The 18035-nt window shown below is 40.9% G+C and overlaps 1 protein-coding gene across 4 annotated transcripts; it reads left to right on the top strand.

Moving 5' to 3' along the window:
• Window positions 1-1389: 1389 nt before the first annotated feature.
• Window positions 1390-17122, top strand: LOC127556471 (immunoglobulin superfamily member 1-like). 4 transcript variants are annotated; one of them, XM_051989647.1, is made up of 15 exons: window positions 1390-1505; window positions 1931-2015; window positions 4390-4486; window positions 5154-5359; window positions 5597-6117; window positions 7925-8224; window positions 8517-8816; window positions 10123-10419; window positions 10819-10918; window positions 11015-11088; window positions 11473-11571; window positions 11666-11696; window positions 11861-11937; window positions 12060-12097; window positions 12429-17122. In XM_051989647.1, exons 5-15 carry the CDS (start codon window positions 5736-5738, stop codon window positions 12549-12551), a joined length of 1821 nt encoding a protein of 606 aa, XP_051845607.1. In that variant the 5' UTR covers window positions 1390-1505; window positions 1931-2015; window positions 4390-4486; window positions 5154-5359; window positions 5597-5735; the 3' UTR covers window positions 12552-17122. The 4 variants fall into 4 exon arrangements, with proteins under 4 accessions (XP_051845607.1, XP_051845604.1, XP_051845606.1 ...); XM_051989644.1 differs by having other exon boundaries at window positions 10819-11088; XM_051989646.1 differs by having other exon boundaries at window positions 10819-11088; window positions 11669-11696.
• Window positions 17123-18035: the final 913 nt, after the last annotated feature.

Genomic DNA, 18035 nt, shown 5'->3' on the forward strand with positions numbered 1-18035 from the left:
TTTACAAGCAGCTGACATTTAACTTCACAAAATGGAGTCACTATTGTTATTTTTAATGTAACAAATATAACTGTGCCCACCTGTGGATCTAACTGGCTGCAGTTTCTCTTCAGGTATCATTTCCCCCTTATCTGACTCAACCAGATCCCACTGAACTCTGATCACAGAATTATTGAATGAGAACACTGGAAGAGCCCTCAGTAGTGACGTGCTCCAACTCTTTCACATAAGAATTTCCTAGTATAACACACCTGACAAATGAAGATTTTTCAAATCTCTGCATCTCAGATGCTATATTCTGGAGAAAGAAGTTTCCCCCATGTTGATTAGTTTCTTAGCTTTCTGAAGTTTTTATTTTTTAACTATAGAAAATTCACTTTACCAAGGATATCTGGTAATGGACGTTTATATCTGACTTCTTAGAGGTCTGTGAGCTCTCCTGAATCCAGAATAGAGGCAAAGGAGAAAATTGAGGTCTGATCTTTCAAAAATTCTGTATTTCTCCAGTCTCAATCTCCTGAGTTTCACTGGGAGAATATTTGTGCTTAATGAGAACAATGGGAATTTGAAAAAGAAGGATGGAGCCTCCTCTTTCTTGTCCTTCTGTACTATGGACCAGCCACATACTGATAACCCCTTAGAAAACAACATTGCTTTGCCCATTTATGTATATGGGCATGCCTTGTTCTGAGATCAAGAGATGAGAGAGACAGAGAGAGGCAGTCAAAGTGATAGAGACATAGAGACAGAAAGAGATAGACACAGAAGGACACACAGAAAGAAAGCCAGACAAGAGATATGGAGATACATGCAGAGAGAGAGAGAGAGAAAGAGAGAGAGAGAGAAAGACAGAGACAGAGACAGAAACAGAAACAGAAACAGAGACAGACAGAGACAGAGACAGAGACAGAGACAGAGAGAACAGATACATGGATTCTGTTCTTTACTCTCTTTAATTCCCAGGAGACCTTCTGTCTTCTGAAATCTTTTTTCCAAAGGTCTTCTCAGATCTTCCTTCAGATCTCTGATATAGTCCTTGAAGCCACTGGGGCAGAACATAAAAATGATTGCCCAGGACCCACTTTTGCTGGTAAGATTGAAGGAGGTAGATAAAGGCAAAATGGAGTCACTATTTTTATTTTTAATGTAACAAGTATAAGTGTGTCCACCTGTGGATCTATCCATGGCTGCAGTTTCTCTTCAAGTATCATTTCCCCCTTATCTTTCCCCTTAAAACTGAACAACAGTTGTGGTGAAAGGAATAACTGTCCCACAGACATGTGCTCAACTTGGCCAATCTGCAGGCCACACTTAGTCATCAGGAAATTGAGAAATCAGGGCCATTTTTTCATTTTGCTTTGTCTTGCAACTTCTCCAAATCCCAGAGAATCCAACATCTACCCTTGGCCAAAATCTCCTCTACTCTAGTGCCATTCAAGGGTTCTTTCTGCATGAACCTCTTGGATACCATATTCAAGGAGCTACATCTACCGGAGATGATTCAGGTAAGAGTCACAAGCCTGACTGGGGCAGGAGAGCAGGGAGTGGGATTAATGGATTGGTGTGAATCCTCATTATAGATAGATCTGTGGAAAGAATTAGGGATGTTTGGCTATACTAAAGTCCCTGGGGATGGGTGGGACATGAGGATTATTTTCAATGGGGAGAGGGGCTGTCAGAGAAAACTTTAAAGACCAGGTTTGTTCTGGGAAGCCCCAAGTTAGAGAATTTGAACTGAAGTGGGGGGAATATGAAGGAGACAGAATCAGCTGAAGGTAAGGAAAAATCTCCTCCCAGTCAGAGTTGTGCAGCCATGGACTAAATTGCTTTATGTAGTACTGAAATCCCTCCCTGTCACTAAAAGCTAAAGGGATGGTGAAAAAAACATCAGAAAAGGCCAGAGCTCTGCCTTCTCTCTCACTGTGCACAGGATTCTGGCTTAGGAACCACTTAGGAGGACATAATCAACTCAATGGGAGTGAGCCCAAGTATAGAGCTGAGCTGATGTGGCGGGGGTGAGTATCTCAAATGTGTCTTACTCCTCTAGAAACTACTTGGCTCCAGGATTCCACTAAACCCTCTCTCCCCCATACCAATCCATCTTGCACACAACTGGCAAAGTGGTTATCCAAAAGAACAGGACTAACCATGTCAACCCCTTCTCAATAAATACCAATAACTCCTTTTAGGACAAGATACAGACCTCTGTGTGTGGCATTTAATACTGTTCACAACTTGGTCCCAATGTCTCTTTCTTTCCTTGAGATGCATAGGGCCTATTCCTGTACTCTAAGGTCTGGATGAAGAAGTCCTTTTCCTCACACCGATCTCCATATATGATCTCCGTGCTTTTACACAGACTCTCTTCCATGGCTGTAATGTACTGCCTCTTGGCTTTGAACTCAGGTCATGGACTCCTGTTCACATGCCATTTGGGACTGAAAGTCTTTCCTGATCTTTCCATTCTCTAGTGCACTCCCTCTCATGCTTGTTTGTATCCAACTATATGTGTGCATTTATTTTGTATTGATTCATTTTATTTTTGCATAATATATATGAATTTTATATCCGTATAAACATACCTGTGAGTATTGTCTCACCTGAGAGAATGGAAGTCCCTTGAGAAGCACTTAGCCATTGCATCCCCTGCAGTTAGCTTAGACCTGGCCAACATGTCATAGACCTTCTGTCCTGCTGCCATGCCTGGGGCTCACCCCTATTTGCTACCTCTTTCACAGAGATTCATAAACACAATGATCTTGCTTTGTCACAGTGACGGGCTGACAACTTCCTCTCCATGCGTCCCTTAAGATTCTGAGCTATGGGATGCCCCAACCAAACTTGCCTTCCTGGTCATCAGACTCTCCTCTATCACATCCATCCATTCCAGCTTCTCTCTCTTCAGTGTTCCTTCAGCTTCTCTCTCTTCAGCATCCCTCCCCCCATTCCCTCTTCCTCATTTGTGCCCCCTGAAAGCCCTGTTCTATTGTTAACAAACGCTTCTTTACATCCAAACTGTGAATTCCCCTGAAATCTCTGCATACATATTTTCCATGACCATATTGTGACTTATATTCTCCCACCCCAAGGGAGCATAAACTCTGTGAAGTCCAAGACTGTATTTATTTTGTCTTTACCCTCCTAGCACCCAGCACAGGGCAGGTCAATGGTGGTTGAATTTGAGTTGGGACTTGATTCAATGGAAGACTACCTGCTTCATGGGCCTCCTGCAAGGAAGTACAGGCAGTCAGCTCTGCTCATACAGAGACTTCCCAGTGTTGGAGTCCAGCTCCTGTAGTGAAATGAAGGGCATGAGATTCAGAGGCCAAGCGAAAGAATTCGATAAGAGCTCTTCAAATTTTATTCATTGGAGAGACAAATATATATACTTGCATTGTTTATAGGCTTAAAATGATTAAATTCTAATCTTGGTTACTTAGATGTAAATAGCTGAGATACACATCAAAGTAAATTTATCATATCAATATCCTGAAGTACCTTTCTCCCAAATGCCTTTAGTCTCTATTGTGAGCTGCTTTTTCTGTCCTAAGATAGAAGGTAAGATATATTTTAACATATTTAGCATGTATTGAATTATCTGCCATGGTGGGGTGGGAGGGGAAGAGGAAGAGAAAAGTTGTAACAGAAGTTTTTGCAAGAATCAAACATGCATAATTTTGATAAATAAAAAGCTATAATAATAATTTTTAAAAGATGAGGCAGGAGTAGATGACCTTTGAAGTAAAAATCCCATGACTTGATGGTAAAGGGACAAAACTGATATCTATTCAAAGGCAAAGGAGCCAAGGTAACAGTGAGTCTATGGGAGAATTAGGACTAGAAACCAGTGTTGTTAATAACAAAGTCAAGGGCTATATAGGTTAGAATTCCTTTGTTGGTTGATGATATCCATTAAGTCCTTTGCTAGGACTTGTTTGGTGAGGGAAAAACATGATTCAGCCACTTAAAAAATCAGAATATAAAGTTAATGTAAAAAGTGTATCCTATCATTTTATGTATATGTCTCCTTTAAAATTTATATAATTTATGTGACTTCAATGCATGTGACTTGTGGAATTAAAAAAAAAAAAGAAAAAGGAAAAAAAAGATCAAAAGTGAGCCTTTGATCCATCATGTAGTAGTTTTACATTTTGCTTCAGTTGCTGATTTCTAATATTCTAATATTATTCTAATATATTTATTATATAATATAGAATACATTTAATTAAGCTAATTTATAATAACTCATAATATAATTATTATATTATATTCATATTATAAATTATAAATATAATAAAATAAATTTAAATTAATTAATTATATTATATCTAATATAATTATTCTAATATAATATTCTAATATTAACAAGTATTTCTCTGCTATTTCAAGGGAGTTTTGGTGAGCCAAGTTACTGTAAGATTCAAGATCTCGAATGGATTCTTACTTCCTGGTCCTCTACACCCAAGGTCAAGAGTTAACTCTGTGGGTAAGTACCATGCAAACATAGCAGCAAACACTATGGTTTGCCATTCCCAGACTGAACAATGCTGCTTTTGGGGAGACCTAAAGAAGATGCAATAATTGGGACATTTAAGTATGGGGAGATTGGATATTTCTTGTCACCACTGAATCCCCACAATACAAGCTGCCAGCTTCATATCATGGCCTACCTTGAAGTCACGAAATCAAATCTCCCCTCATACCTTTGTGAACCTGCTCAAGTCATTTAACTTCAATCTCTCTCAGTTTTCTCATCTGCAAAGGGGTGACAATATTAACAGCTATCTTTTAAGGTTGTTGTTGAGATGAAATGAGTTAATATGAAAAAATTCTTGGCAAAAAATGAAAGTACTAAATAATGCTATAATTATATAGCATATAGTTATAATTATGTTATTTCTTATTATCAGTCAAAAAACGAGGGCAAGGGATGACTCACCCAATAAACAGGGAACAATGTTTATCTGGGATTAAGTTCTGAGGCAAGGCATCATGGTTATCTTTGGTCTTGGTGTCCAGTGTTGGTCCTTTCAAAGCTTCCGTGGTGTAATTTAGACTCTGGTAACCCTTAGATGTCTTCAATACTAGATATCCATCAGTTTCCCCAGTCCTTGCCAGGCCACATTTATCTTAAGCCACCTTGATCCCCTCAGGATTAAGCTTTGAAGGATCATGATCCCTTTCATCAGTGTAAGAGTGGAAGCTGTGGAGTCTTGATATAAAGGTCATGAGGCAGCAGGACTGCCCACCACATCCACCAGTCCTGCTTTTTTCCCCTCTGCACAGCTGAAGCTGGGCAGCCCAGGACAGAGCTAAAGACCCACTATGGATGCCACAATCACTTTCTTGATCTACATTGGTGAGTCTCCAGGGGCAGACCTGGGGAGGGAGGGACATCATGACAGGGCCCAAGCTTTGCTAATTCTGAAGGACAGAAAAGAAGCCTAAAGATACAGAAGTCAGTGTCTGCTCAAAGGACTCTCCCTTCATAAACTGACCAAAGCAGAACCAGAGACTCAGTAACTTTGGCAAGAATTGGAGATAAAATCAGCATGAGCTAGAGGGGATCCATCTGTAACCTGAGGTTCTTTTACAGGACTGTGTCTGCACTGGGAAGTGGAGGCACAGTTGGGTGAGTTGTCCCCAGCACTCTATTTCCCTCCCCCATCTCTTTGTTCTAATAGTGAAGAGAGCCGTCCCCACAGTGATTGGGATTGGGGGAACAGGACATCAGGATGAGTGGGTGGAGTGACTCTGGATGGGGACTCAGGATGCAGAGCTGGGGGGAAAAGTACAACCAAAGCAATCTTGGAAGTCCAGACTGTGTTTCCTCCTCAGACACCATTTCCAGGCCTACCCTGTGGGCTGAACCAAGTCCCGTGGTTCCCAAGGGAGCAGATGTGACTCTCAGGTGCCAGGGCCAAAGGGGAAGGAACAGATTCCAGCTCTGGAAAGATGGAGAGCTCCAAGAGGAGAGAAATACATCCTGGCATCTGGCAGAATTTGTGCTCAGGGAAGTAGATGACTGGAGAGATGCGAGAAGCTACAGGTGCCGCTCCGGGCAGGGACCCTTGTGGTCAGAGCTCAGTGATCCCCTGGCCCTGGTGGTGATGACAGGTGAGAGGTGCTGGTATGTAACTGTCCTTGGTGGAAAGGAGACCAGTCCTGAGAAATGAGTCCAGATCTCTCCCTAGATAGTCAATTCCAAATAGTACAAACCCTCAGACTGTACTGTCTGCCTCCCCTTGTCCCCAAACTCTGGAAAGCCCTGGCACCCCAGCTCACATTTGTAAGGCATAGATATAGTTCTGAAATTTCTCCCTAAATAACACTGTGAGTTAAAGAGAATATGTACCACGATTTCCTTTTTAGAGATGGGGAAACTAAGGCCCGGAGAAGAGGTATGGTGACTTGAAAGAAAGTCACCTGGTCCTTTACTGTCATGTCCAAGATTTCACCAGGACAATCACCTTAGGCAACAATCCAGACATGTTTCTATATTTGGAGGCCCAGCCATGGGAGCTGCACTGCTCCTTTCTCTGAAGATAGATAGCATTTGAGACATGGGGCACTCACACTCTTCGAGGCTTGCTTTTGCTGAACAAAATTTACTCAGCTTCTTTTTCTTGTCTTTTAAGAACCAGACACCAGCCTGTCCACTTGTGTCTCCTATTGTTCCCTCCTGCCCTCACTACATTCGCATCTGCTTGGACGGGTGCCTCCACCACCTCCCATCATGCCCCACCTCTCTGTCTCTGTGGCTCCTGCCTGTCATGCGCTTCTCACTCATCCATCACTTTCCTACATGTGATTAAAACCCATCTGAGACCCTGAGTGACTAAGGAGGCACCAAGTGGCAATGCCCTGGCCATTGGCTCTCCCAGAGTGCTGCCTTCACCTCTCCCACATGCCTTCTCTAGCATTAGAACCCTTCCCCCCACACCAGGCTGCTGTCCATATGGTCTGTTAGACTGCAACCTGCTGAAAGAGGAAGGAGCCTCCTATTGGGAGCCCAGAGGTTTAAAGAGCATTTAAACATGGTCCTTCTTTACTTCTGTGACTGAAGGCAAGTTCCTGACCTTGTGAAGACCTTGATTCCCTCATCCATGACATAAAACTCATGGGCTGGATTGTCTAATGAGGTCATTGGAGTTCAAATTCCTGTGATGTCTACAATGTGAGCCCCCTGAAGGTAGCAGGGGTGGTGCCTCCTCAAAACCTTTGGGGCTCCCCCATCATTGAGCAGAAATGGCTGAGAAGTGAATGATCAGTAATGGCAGGATAACCAAAGAAAATCGAATTCCTCCCAGAATTGCTCCAAGGGAGCTCCCATGGTCCTGTGCTAGCCCCTGCCCACCCAGAGCCACACATGGCTGCCAGCTCTGTCGTGGCTCCCCTGAGGGTCACAGAGGGTGTAGAACAGTGACCTTTTATCATGTAGTAGTGAGGAAATAGGGAGGGCCCATGATTGGGGATGTCAGCTTCGGTCTAGCTTCTCAGTCATGGAAGTTGTTAGGAAGATAGAGCTTTGCAAACCTCAAAGCTTAAAAGAAAGATCTGAAGTTTCCAGTGATGTTGCATTAAGTCCCCACCTTAGGCCAGCAAGCCCAGAATGTAAGACCAGAGCTGGGTCCCTTGGAAGGAATGAGAAGGGCGGGGGGGGAGGGGGAGATTGGTGACCTCCTCTGTCCACGTTTTTCTTCTCCCATCACTTTGTGGTCTCAGCCTTCCTAGACCCAGAACATCCTTCTGAGGGTGACCCCAGAGCCCAGTTACTGAGCCATGAACAGGCCTACAGGATCGGGCAAAGAAACCTATCCTCCCATCAGTGCACTATCCCGCTGCTCAGCTGCTTCAGGGAATGATTTGAGTCCATAATGGTGAGAGATCAAATCACTAATTGTCTTCCTTTTTCACTTTCCAGGAGACTTCCCCAAACCTTCCATTGCAGTCTCACCGAGCCCCTCAGTATTAGCATGGACAACAGTGACCATCCAGTGTCAAATATCATCCCAGCAATCCTCTCCAGATTACAATTTTGCCCTGCTGGAGGCAAAAAGTCTGCAGGTCTTACAGTTACAGAGCCTTTCAAGGAGCCAACCTTATTTCTCACTTCCATTTGTGAGAGCCGAAGACACTGGGAGCTACGGATGTATTTACTACAGGAAGACACCCCCCTACAAAGGATCACATCCAAGCCACACCGTGAAGCTGACTGTGTCTGGTGATTAGAAATGCCCAACATAAAAATCCACAGCAAAAAGGGACAAAATAAAACCCAGGGAATTCTAAAGAAATTATTTTGGGGGGAGGCCAGAGGTGACCCTGAGATCTTCTCCTGTTCTACTAGAATTCAGTTTTAAGCTACAGGGGAAGAGGATGTCCCAGTTCAAGGCAAAATCCAAGCAAGGAATGAGAATAAAGGCACGATTGCTGTTGCCCTCCCAATACGGGATTAGAGGAGGAGGTCTAGAAATGACATCTGATATTGACCTCAGGCACCCCTTTCTCCTCAGGACCACTTCCCAAGCCCACTCTGTGGGCCCAGCCGGGCCTTGTAGTGGCCCAAGGGACCAATATTACTCTCTGGTGCTCAAGGCCCAGTCTGGCTTCATCTGAGGAGGTGACATACACTCTGTTGAAGACGGGAACCTGGCAGCCCTTAAGGAACCAGAACGCAACAGATCTCTGGACTGACTTCTCCCTCCCTTCTGTCAGACCTGAGGACACTGGGAGCTACAGATGTACTTACAAGGACAGGACAGCCTCGGGTGCACAATCAGAGACCAGTGAGGCCCTGGAGCTGATGGTTACAGGTGAGGGGTATGGGGACCCCAGAATAATTTTGAGTGTGATCCCTCTGCCCTCTGTCCAGACAGGGGTCTTACAGAACCAAGGGCAGGGGGTCTACACAACCTGATCTGTTCTGGGGCCAGTCCTGAGTTAGGGATCTTGTAAGAAATGAGATATTTCTATTGTGATCTGGGATCTTAAGTAAAAGTTGATGGTGAGCTCTGAGTTAGGAGGTAGAAGAGGCACAGAGACCCAGAGCTGAAAGGGGCCAAACCCTCCTATTACCAATGATCACATGAGGCCCTGACAGGGGAAAGGACTTGTCCAGGGTCACTTAAAAGTATGGGACAGAGCCCGGAGACAAGCCTTCTCTTTCCTGAACCCTGATCTGAGCTCTGAATTTAGGCCCAGCCTTGAGCCTGTTTGTAATGGCCCCAAAGCTCTCTCTGCCTGTCAGTCATCAGAGACATGAGATCATAGGCTAGATGAGGTCCCTGCAGTGTGACAGTTGCTTAGATTACTAGCTGGCTATGAATAGAATGATAGTAGACATCTTTTATTCATGCCCGCCCTTTACAGAGAAGATAATTTAGTCTCCGACCCAATGAATGAGCCATGGTCGCACAGGAATTGAGAGTCAGAACAGGGACTTAACCTAGGTGACACACACACACACACACACACACACACACACACACACACACACACATTTTTCCCCTCTCAGGATCTCTGCCCAAGCCTTCCCTCTCAGCCCTTCCAGGCCTGGTGGTAGAGCTTGGGAAGCATGTGACTCTCCTGTGCAGGAAGCCCCCTTAGTCAGCACTCTGGACAGCAACATTCACTCTGCTGAAGATGAGCAGCCCTCGGCCCCTGCAGAGCCAGAGGCCAGCTGGGACCTCTGCTGTCTTCCCCCTCCTCTCTGTGAGGGCCCAGGGTTCTGGCAACTACACTGGGACCTTGAAAGACAGGAAATATTTCTCTTGTAATCTAAAATTGTAGAAAAAAAGCTGATGGTGGGACCTGAGTTGGGGCTTAAGAGAAGATGGCCCAAATGAGAAGGGAGGAGCCATGATCTTTTCTCCTCAGTCATCAGATACATGGGAACACATGTGGGGCAAGCCTCTTCAAGTATGAGAGTCCCAGATTCCTGGAATTCTGGAGTAGGAAAGGACTGAGAAATCTTCTCTTTCAACCTTCTCATTTATGTAGGATATAACTGAGGCTCACAGAGGGCCAGGGAATGGGCCACAGTCACAAGCAGCCTCAGCAGCAGAGCAGGAACTTGACCCAGGTGTCCTGACTCCCAGCATCCCATTCTTCCCCTCACAGGATCTCTGCCCAAACCTTCCCTCTCAGCCCTCCCAGGCCAGGTGGTGGAGCCTGGGAAACATGTGACTCTCCAGTGCAGACAGCCACTTCAGCCAGAACTCTGGAGAGCGACATTCATTCTGCTGAAGGTGGGCAGCCTTCAACCCCTGCAGAGCCAGAGGCCTGTTGGAACTTCGGCTGTCTTCCCCCTCCTCTCCGTGAGGGCCCAGGATGCTGGCAACTATACCTGTGTCTATAAAAAGACGTTTTTCCACCAGGTGTCTGAGCCCAGTGACGTCCTAGAAATCTGGGTGACAGGTGAGGGTATAAAGGGCATAAAGCAGAAAATTGGGAGTCTGTATTGAGAAACAGCCTAGGAAAGGCATATTTGGGGCTTTTTTCCACATCATAAGGTCTCTAGAGATTGTGGGGTTCATCCCCTCTATATTTAGAAGAAAGGACTAGCTCAGGAGCTACTCCAAACTCAAGGGACAAGGCCTGAAGGAAGAATACCCTCCCTGTTTCTTAGCAAGCCCAGAAAATATCTGCTTTCCCATTTATCTCTCTCAAGGGAAGGGGACTTTGAAGAATAAAGAACTAGCCAATGAAAGTAGGAGCTAAGGCCCAGAGGAGTCTTCCGGCCCACCAGTGCCTTGCCTCCGTCACTCCATTGTAGAAGGGTCCTTGATGATTTCTGGGCTTTGTTTTGGCTTCCAGATGCATCTCCTAAGCCTTCCCTCTCAGCCTGGCCTGTCTCTGAGATAGCCTCAGGAACCAATGTGACCCTCCTGTGTCAGGGGCCTCCGTGGACTACCAGGTTTGTTCTGCACAAGGAGGGGAGCATGGATATCATTCAAGATGAGGCCAAGTTCTTTTTGACCCGTGTGACTTCCAAGCACTCTGGCCGTTACAGCTGCAGCTACCAGCTCGGCACCAATGGAAGTCTCTGGACACAACACAGCGACCCCCTGCAGCTTACAGTGAAAGGTGAGAAGTAGCCCACGAAACCCAGGGGGTGCCAGTGACCACTCCAGCCCTCAACCTCTCCAAGAAAATAAAACCAAGGACTTGATTCTAAGCACAACATTGAGGATAAGAGCCAACAGATTCTGAGACACTGAGTACCCAGAGTGTGAGCTGGGACATGAGGCTTCTCCCCATACTTTCCCATGACCCTCATGTCCCCCTCCAGGGTTTGGGGTTTCTCATCCTAAGTCTGCTCCTCTGGGCAGAATTTGTGCCAGGCTGTAGGATGTTGCTGGTGATCAGTGATATGAAGAGAAGGTTCAGGGACATTTACAGATAAAAGGTGAGAACCCCCTCAGTATGGTGATTGATGACGATTCTTTTCTCCTTCCACCCCCATCTCAGTGTCCAGTAACACCCTCCTCATCACCCTCAGTTGTGTCATTTTCCTTCTCCTCTGCTTTCTCCTGTTGGTATGCTTCTGTCATCAGTACATCCCTCGAGGTGAGTATGGAGAACAGACAGTGAGACTTCTAGGACTCCATTGCTTCCTTAGGGAACTTCTCTGATATTATTTTCTTTCCTATGTTTCTCTCAGCAGCGGATTTCCGTGGAAATAGCTTTAGGAGGTAAGAAGATTCAGCTCTTACTATGATAGTTCCTTGTTTCTTTCTTCTTATGTATCTCTGGCCCTTTGGCACTGGCTAGAGTACTTGATATGGAAAAGATGGTCAAGGAAATTTCCAGGATGAATTATGTCCTCTTTTCCTATTTCCTCTCTCTCTCCCTACAGGTTCTTCTGCTGCTCTTGTCTTTCTCAGGATGTCTGTCTGTCCCATCATCTTGAGGACCCCAAAGAGGAGACACTGTGTAAGTTATATGATTGGGAAGGGATCAGGAAAGGATACTGTGTTCTGAACTATCTGAACTATTTGAGAGGAAGGACTGGTCCTGGGAGATTGGGGAATGATGGAATCTTTCCTTTACCTCAGATACAGAAGTAGCCAAAGAGAGACCAAAGGAATCTTCGGTGAGTTAGCCCTGTCCTCCACCTGGAGGAATAACCTATCCTGCCCCGGACCCTAACCTTTCCCACAAGCTCTGGCTTCTTAATCATTTATCTATTAATTCTTCTTCTCCCCCAATTCATGGATTTTTAAATTTTCAACAACAGCACTTCAAATATTATTCCTTTTCTTTATAATCTTTTGTAGTTTCTTTAATGTAATTAAAGGCATGAGATTGAAAAAGTATTCATAGGTTTTACCAAATAGTCTTCAAAATTTTCTTGATATACAAAAAAATTAAGAACTTCTATTTCAATATTACTCACTGTTCCCTTATCCTCATCCTTCTTTTAGGTGCCTATAGATAAAGATGTGACTTATGCTCATCTGAACATAAAAAACTTGAATGAGAGGCAAACAAACCCCAAGGAGACATCCACAGAAGCCACCCTCTATGCTACCCTGTCCTTAGACTGAGAGTTTGGGTGCCTTTCAAAAGAAAATTCTCTCCCTTCTCTTCTTCTTTCCCAATCTCACATGTCCACTAGTACATCTTCCTGATTCCCATCGTTGAAAAGCCATGATGCATATTGGGGATAACCACTAGAGTTTTGTATTAAGAGCATCTGTCTATGATGATGAGAAACATAAAAGATAGATAGAGAGGGTAGATCGATGGTAATAATTCCTATCATTAGTAGTTGTGGAGACCAGGATATGGTTTCTGCACTGCATGGTATTAGAACTGGGTTTTAAAGGAAAACCAGGCAAATTAAGAAGCAGATTTGAAGAAAGACAATAGTCCAGGGATGGGGGACAGCCACCACAAAGCCCTGAAGCTGAGAAACTATTTTTTGTAAAGATAAAAAAAAAAAATCAGCTATCATGACTGGCTCCTAGAGTGAAAAGGAAATGATATGCAAAAAGATTGGGAAACAAGAAGCCACTCAAGGTCAAATCCCAGTTGTTGTTGCTTTTTTAAAGGAAAAAAAAAACTTATAACAAATAACATGTTTTTTAATACCGAAGTCTTCTGGAGGCATGGCTGGTCTTTGAATTCTTCAGCAAAACAATGTTTTCCTTGTATAAATTACCCTTCTGATTATGTTCACTTTACTCTGCACCAATTCATATTACCCACAATCCTCTGAAATTATCTCATTTGCAGTTTTATATGATACAATATCATTCCTTCATTTTCATTTGGTACAGCTATTGTCCAGTTTTTTGATGGACAATCTAGGTTCTTGTTCTTTTATCCCCCCCCCCCATAGGCTTATTTTCAGGATTAGGAAGATAGATTTACTAATGAATATTTCACCTCATTACTATTATTCTCTTCCTTACCCATTCCACCCCAATCCCTACTTATTTTCCTACTACTATATTTGATGTGTTTTTAAATGCAATTGTTTATGTGTGTGTTTAATTCTCATTTGTTTATATAAAAATAAGGTTCATTTGGTGCTCATTTAATAACTACCCCTTCCTTCCCCATGTCTATATTAACATATTCCTTCTACCTTTTCTTCTCTTCCACTTCTTAAAACTTTTAAAACAGTCTGCATCCACATACTGTGATTTCTTATTTAGCTCTATCCTTTGAATGCATTAAGCTGCTGAAGAGGCACTTCTTTCCTCTCATTTAAACATCAGTGAGGGTAGGCTCAAGATGATAGAGTGAGAACTAGCAATTGTATCTCAGCTCTCCATCCCCCCAAAAAAATCTTGTCACAATAACCAAGAAAATATGTCAAACCGAAGTCTAAGAAAACTCACAGTGGGCATTTTTTCCCAATATGAAGAGCATGGAATATTAAAACTCCATCACCATAAAATCCCTTGCAATTTCTTAAGTGAATTTGTCCATTTCTCTTTACTCTTGAATTGTTATTCAACTGTTGTTACTGGAGTTTTTGTTGTTTTTATTCTAAAATCTATTTCATTAAAATTCACCATTTTTACTTTATAGGCATATATTTAGTTTTACATGGTAAATTATTCTGAATTTCGGAGTTAGAGATTTTTTGAATAATTTATTTAAAAATCTACTCTTATTTTGAATAGAAGCTCCTATATCTTTTGTGATTCAGACTGATTCCTTAGTATCTCAAGTTCTTCCTTTATTTTCCTTTTTTTATGTTTTATTTAATTTTTAATTTATAAAATTAAACAAGTATTTTCATAAAACACTATAATAAAAATATGATTGTACATGAAATGGTAAGTCTGTTGTATACATTCGTTTTTCCTTTTAAATATCTAATGAAGTTATGTCCTTTTTTTTTTCTCTGCCTTCTATCCTAGAAAAGGCTACCATTAGACATATGTGTGTATTTATGTGTGCATATGTGTAAAATTATTTTATATGTGATCTGTTTATAAATTCTTTGGCTGCATATAGCATCTTTCTTCGTATGCCCTTTATAGGTAATTTTGGTATTTATAATAGTCAAAATGGTTTATTTTTTCTATTTTTTATAATAGTAATAGCTTTTTATTTTTCAAAATACACGTAAGGATAATTTTCAACATTTACTCTTGTAAAACTTTTTGTTCCAAATTTTTTTCTTTTCTTTTCCATCTCTTTCCTCCCTTCAACAGCACGTAATCCAATATTGGTTAAATATGCACAATTCTTTTAAACATATATCCACATTTATCATACTAAACAAGAAAAAAACTGATCAAAATGGGGAAAACAAGAAAGAAAAAAATCAATTGAATAACAAAAAAGGTGAAAATATTATGTTGTGATCCACATTAAGTTTCAATAGTTCTCTTTGGAAGCAGATGGCTCTCTGCATCACATCTACTGGAATAGGCCTGAATCATTTCATTGTTGAAAAGAGCCAAGTACATCACAGTTCATCATCATATAATCTTGTTCTTGCTGTGCACAATGTTTTCTTAGTTCTACTCACTTCACTTGTCATCTGTTTATGTGAGTTTCATCAGGACCTTCTAAAATAAGCCTATTAATCATTCCTTATAAAACAATAATATTCCATTACATTTGTATACCATAACTTATTCAGCCATTTTCCACCTGTTGGGCATCCACTCAATTTCCAGTTCCAATTCTGTATTTGGAGATCAATTTCACCTGTATCATTGAATATCCATCTTCTTCCCTGAAAGATATTGTTCAATTTAGTTGGATAATTGATTCTTGCCTGCAATTCAAGTTTCTTTGCCTTTAAGCCCTTTGATTATTTAAGATAGAAGCTGCTAGGTGCTGGGAAATCATGATTGTGGCTCCTTGGTATTTGAATTGTTTCTTTCTGCGTGCCTGCAATAATTTTTCCTTGGTCCAATAGTCCAATAGTTTTGAAATTTAGCTATGATATTTCTTGGAGTTTTAATTTTGAGCTCTCAGGAGATGATCAGTGAATTCTTTCAATGACTATTCTACCTTCTGGTTCTATGACATCATGGCAGATTTCCTTGATGATGTCTAGGCTCTTTTTTTCATCATGATTTTCAAGAAGTCCAATAATCTTTAGATTGTCTCTCCTGGATCTATTTTCCAGGTCAGTTGTTTTTCCGAAAAGGTATTACAATGAGAAATTACTTCTATTTTTTTTTCTTTTTTTGGTTTTGTTTGTTGTTTTTCTACCTTTTTTAGTTGTATGCCCAATTTATTTATCTTTTTTCTCTGTTTTATTCAAGTAAGAATTTAAAGATAGAAAATTTCCTCCTGCTTTGACTATTCAACAAACTTTGATATGTTGTCTCATTACTCTATTTTCTTGGATGAAATTATTGATTGTTTCTAATATTTGTTGTTTGACCCAACAATTCTTAAGATTATATTATTTATGTTTCAATTAATTTTGGTCTATTTTTTCATGGCCCTTTACTAGCCATAATTTTTGATGCATCATGATTTCAAAAGAATTCATTTATTATTTCTGCCTTTCTGCAGTTGGTTGTAAGGTGTTTATGTCCTAATATATGGTAAATTTTTGTTTAGGTTCCAAGTATCACCGAGAAAAATGAGTATTCCTTTCTATCCCCATTCAATTTTCTTCAGAATTCTATCATACCTAACTTTCCTAAGATTCCATTCACTTCTTTAACTTATTTCTTGTTTATTTTTAGTTACATTTATCTAGTTCTGAAAGAGAGAGGTTGAGATTCTTCATTAGTATAGTTTTGCTGTTTATTTTTTCCTGTAACTCACTCAACTTCTCTGAGAACTTTGTACATATGTGTTTAGTATTGATAACATTTAGTGCATATATGTTCAGCCCTGTTTTATATTGTACTCCAAGGCCAAACTTCCCTGTTTCATTTCCTAGTTTATCGTTCCTACATTTGATTTCCTACTTTAGTTTTCCAATTCCCCGTGATAAATGTGGATCTTTTGGGGAGGGTTATTTCTAGAAGATATTGGAGAGCTGATCAACTTTGGTTTCTTTAACATTAGTAGTTGGAGCATAGAACTGTATGATTATGATGTTGAATAATTTGTCTTGGATTTAAATATATCATTTGATCATTTCTGAGATTGTACCCTAGTACTGATTTTCTTATTTTATTGACTAGTAAGTCTACTTCATTTCTTCTAATGAATTCTTGAATAATCCCCAAATTAAAATCATCCATTCTCATTCACTTAAGTTCACTAAGACCCAAGATATTTGTTTGATTTTTTTTATCTCCTATGTGACCACATCCAACTTACCTTGATTTAAACAGTTTATATTTTATGTTCCTATGCAATATTGTTCCTCTCAATATTTCTCTTTTTTGCTCTTCCAGAGAGCATGTTATATAACAAAAAAATTTAAGTAACAAAACTAATCATTACATTAAAATATCTGAAAATGTGTGCAATGTACGGCAACCACAAGGACCCTCTTCAAAGAAATGAAGGTTGAGATATCTCATTGTTCCTTTTTAATAATTTTGGTTGTTCACTTTTAAAAGTTTTATGGTTATTCTTTCCACTTCCATAGTTTTGCTCAGTTTATATATTGTTCTCTTGGTTTTGATTACTTTATTTTCAATTAAACTAATAAATCTTGTCATGATGATCTGTATTCATCATTTTCATTCATACTCCCCTTCCTCTCCTTCTTTTTTCCCTTCTCCTTTCCCCTCCCATCCTCTCCCATAGAAAAAAAGGAAAGATTGTAAACCATCTTTGGTTCTGATACTTGGAAGTAACATAAGTGGTAGCATTTCTTTTCCGTTGCACTGACCCAAAGGTTGCCCAGAGCTGGTAGAAAGCCATTCCTGTCATTGCAAATCTTCTGAAACCTCTGCCACTGCCACTAGTCTTTTGGAAGAGTGAGCTAACTTTTCTATTTAGAACATTTAATGCTTAAGAGTAGGTTTCCAACCCCAAAGAGACTAATAGCAGACAGTCTCCAGACAGAACCCCAAAGGGGGATGTAACTGGTCCCCATCACACAAAACTCTCCTAGAAGAAATTATAAAAGATCTTAAAAGAGAGCTGGAAGAAAAAATGGGGAAAGGAAAGAGAAGCTCTGCAAGAGAGTATGGGAAAGGCATATAGCTCATTAAAAGAAAGATTTGATAAAGTGGGAAAAGAAAATAACTTCCTGAAATGTGAATTGGAAAAGGTAAAGAACTCCCAGGGAAACAAAATTTGTGAATTGGAAAAGATAAAGAACTCCCAGGAAAGAAGGATTTGTGAATTGGAAAAGGAAAATAACAGTTAAAAAAATAGTGAAAGGAAAAAAATTCCATAGAGCAAAACACCTATTTAAAAACTCAATTGGACATTTACAAAAAGAATTTTAAAAAAAAAGCTAATGAAGAAAATAACTCATTAAAAATCAGAACTGAACAAACGAATGACTGATTCATTGAGACATCAAGAATGAGTCAAGCAAAAACAAAATAAATGGAAAAAACAGAGAAAAATGTTAAATATCTCCTTGGAAAAACAACAGACCTGGAAAATAGCTCTAGGAGAGATTATTTGAG

The sequence above is a fragment of the Antechinus flavipes genome, chromosome 3 (genome assembly GCF_016432865.1).
Source record: "Antechinus flavipes isolate AdamAnt ecotype Samford, QLD, Australia chromosome 3, AdamAnt_v2, whole genome shotgun sequence".
NCBI lineage: Eukaryota > Metazoa > Chordata > Mammalia > Dasyuromorphia > Dasyuridae > Antechinus > Antechinus flavipes.

Coding starts and splice junctions, on each gene's coding strand:
- LOC127556471 (XM_051989644.1), top strand. CDS start 5,736: ATGAGTGGGTGGAGTGACTCTGGATGGGGACTCAGGATGCAGAGCTGG. Junction 11,938..12,059: donor CCCCAAAGAGGAGACACTGT/GTAAGTTATATG, acceptor CCTTTACCTCAG/ATACAGAAGTAGCCAAAGAG. Junction 12,098..12,428: donor AGAGACCAAAGGAATCTTCG/GTGAGTTAGCCC, acceptor TCCTTCTTTTAG/GTGCCTATAGATAAAGATGT.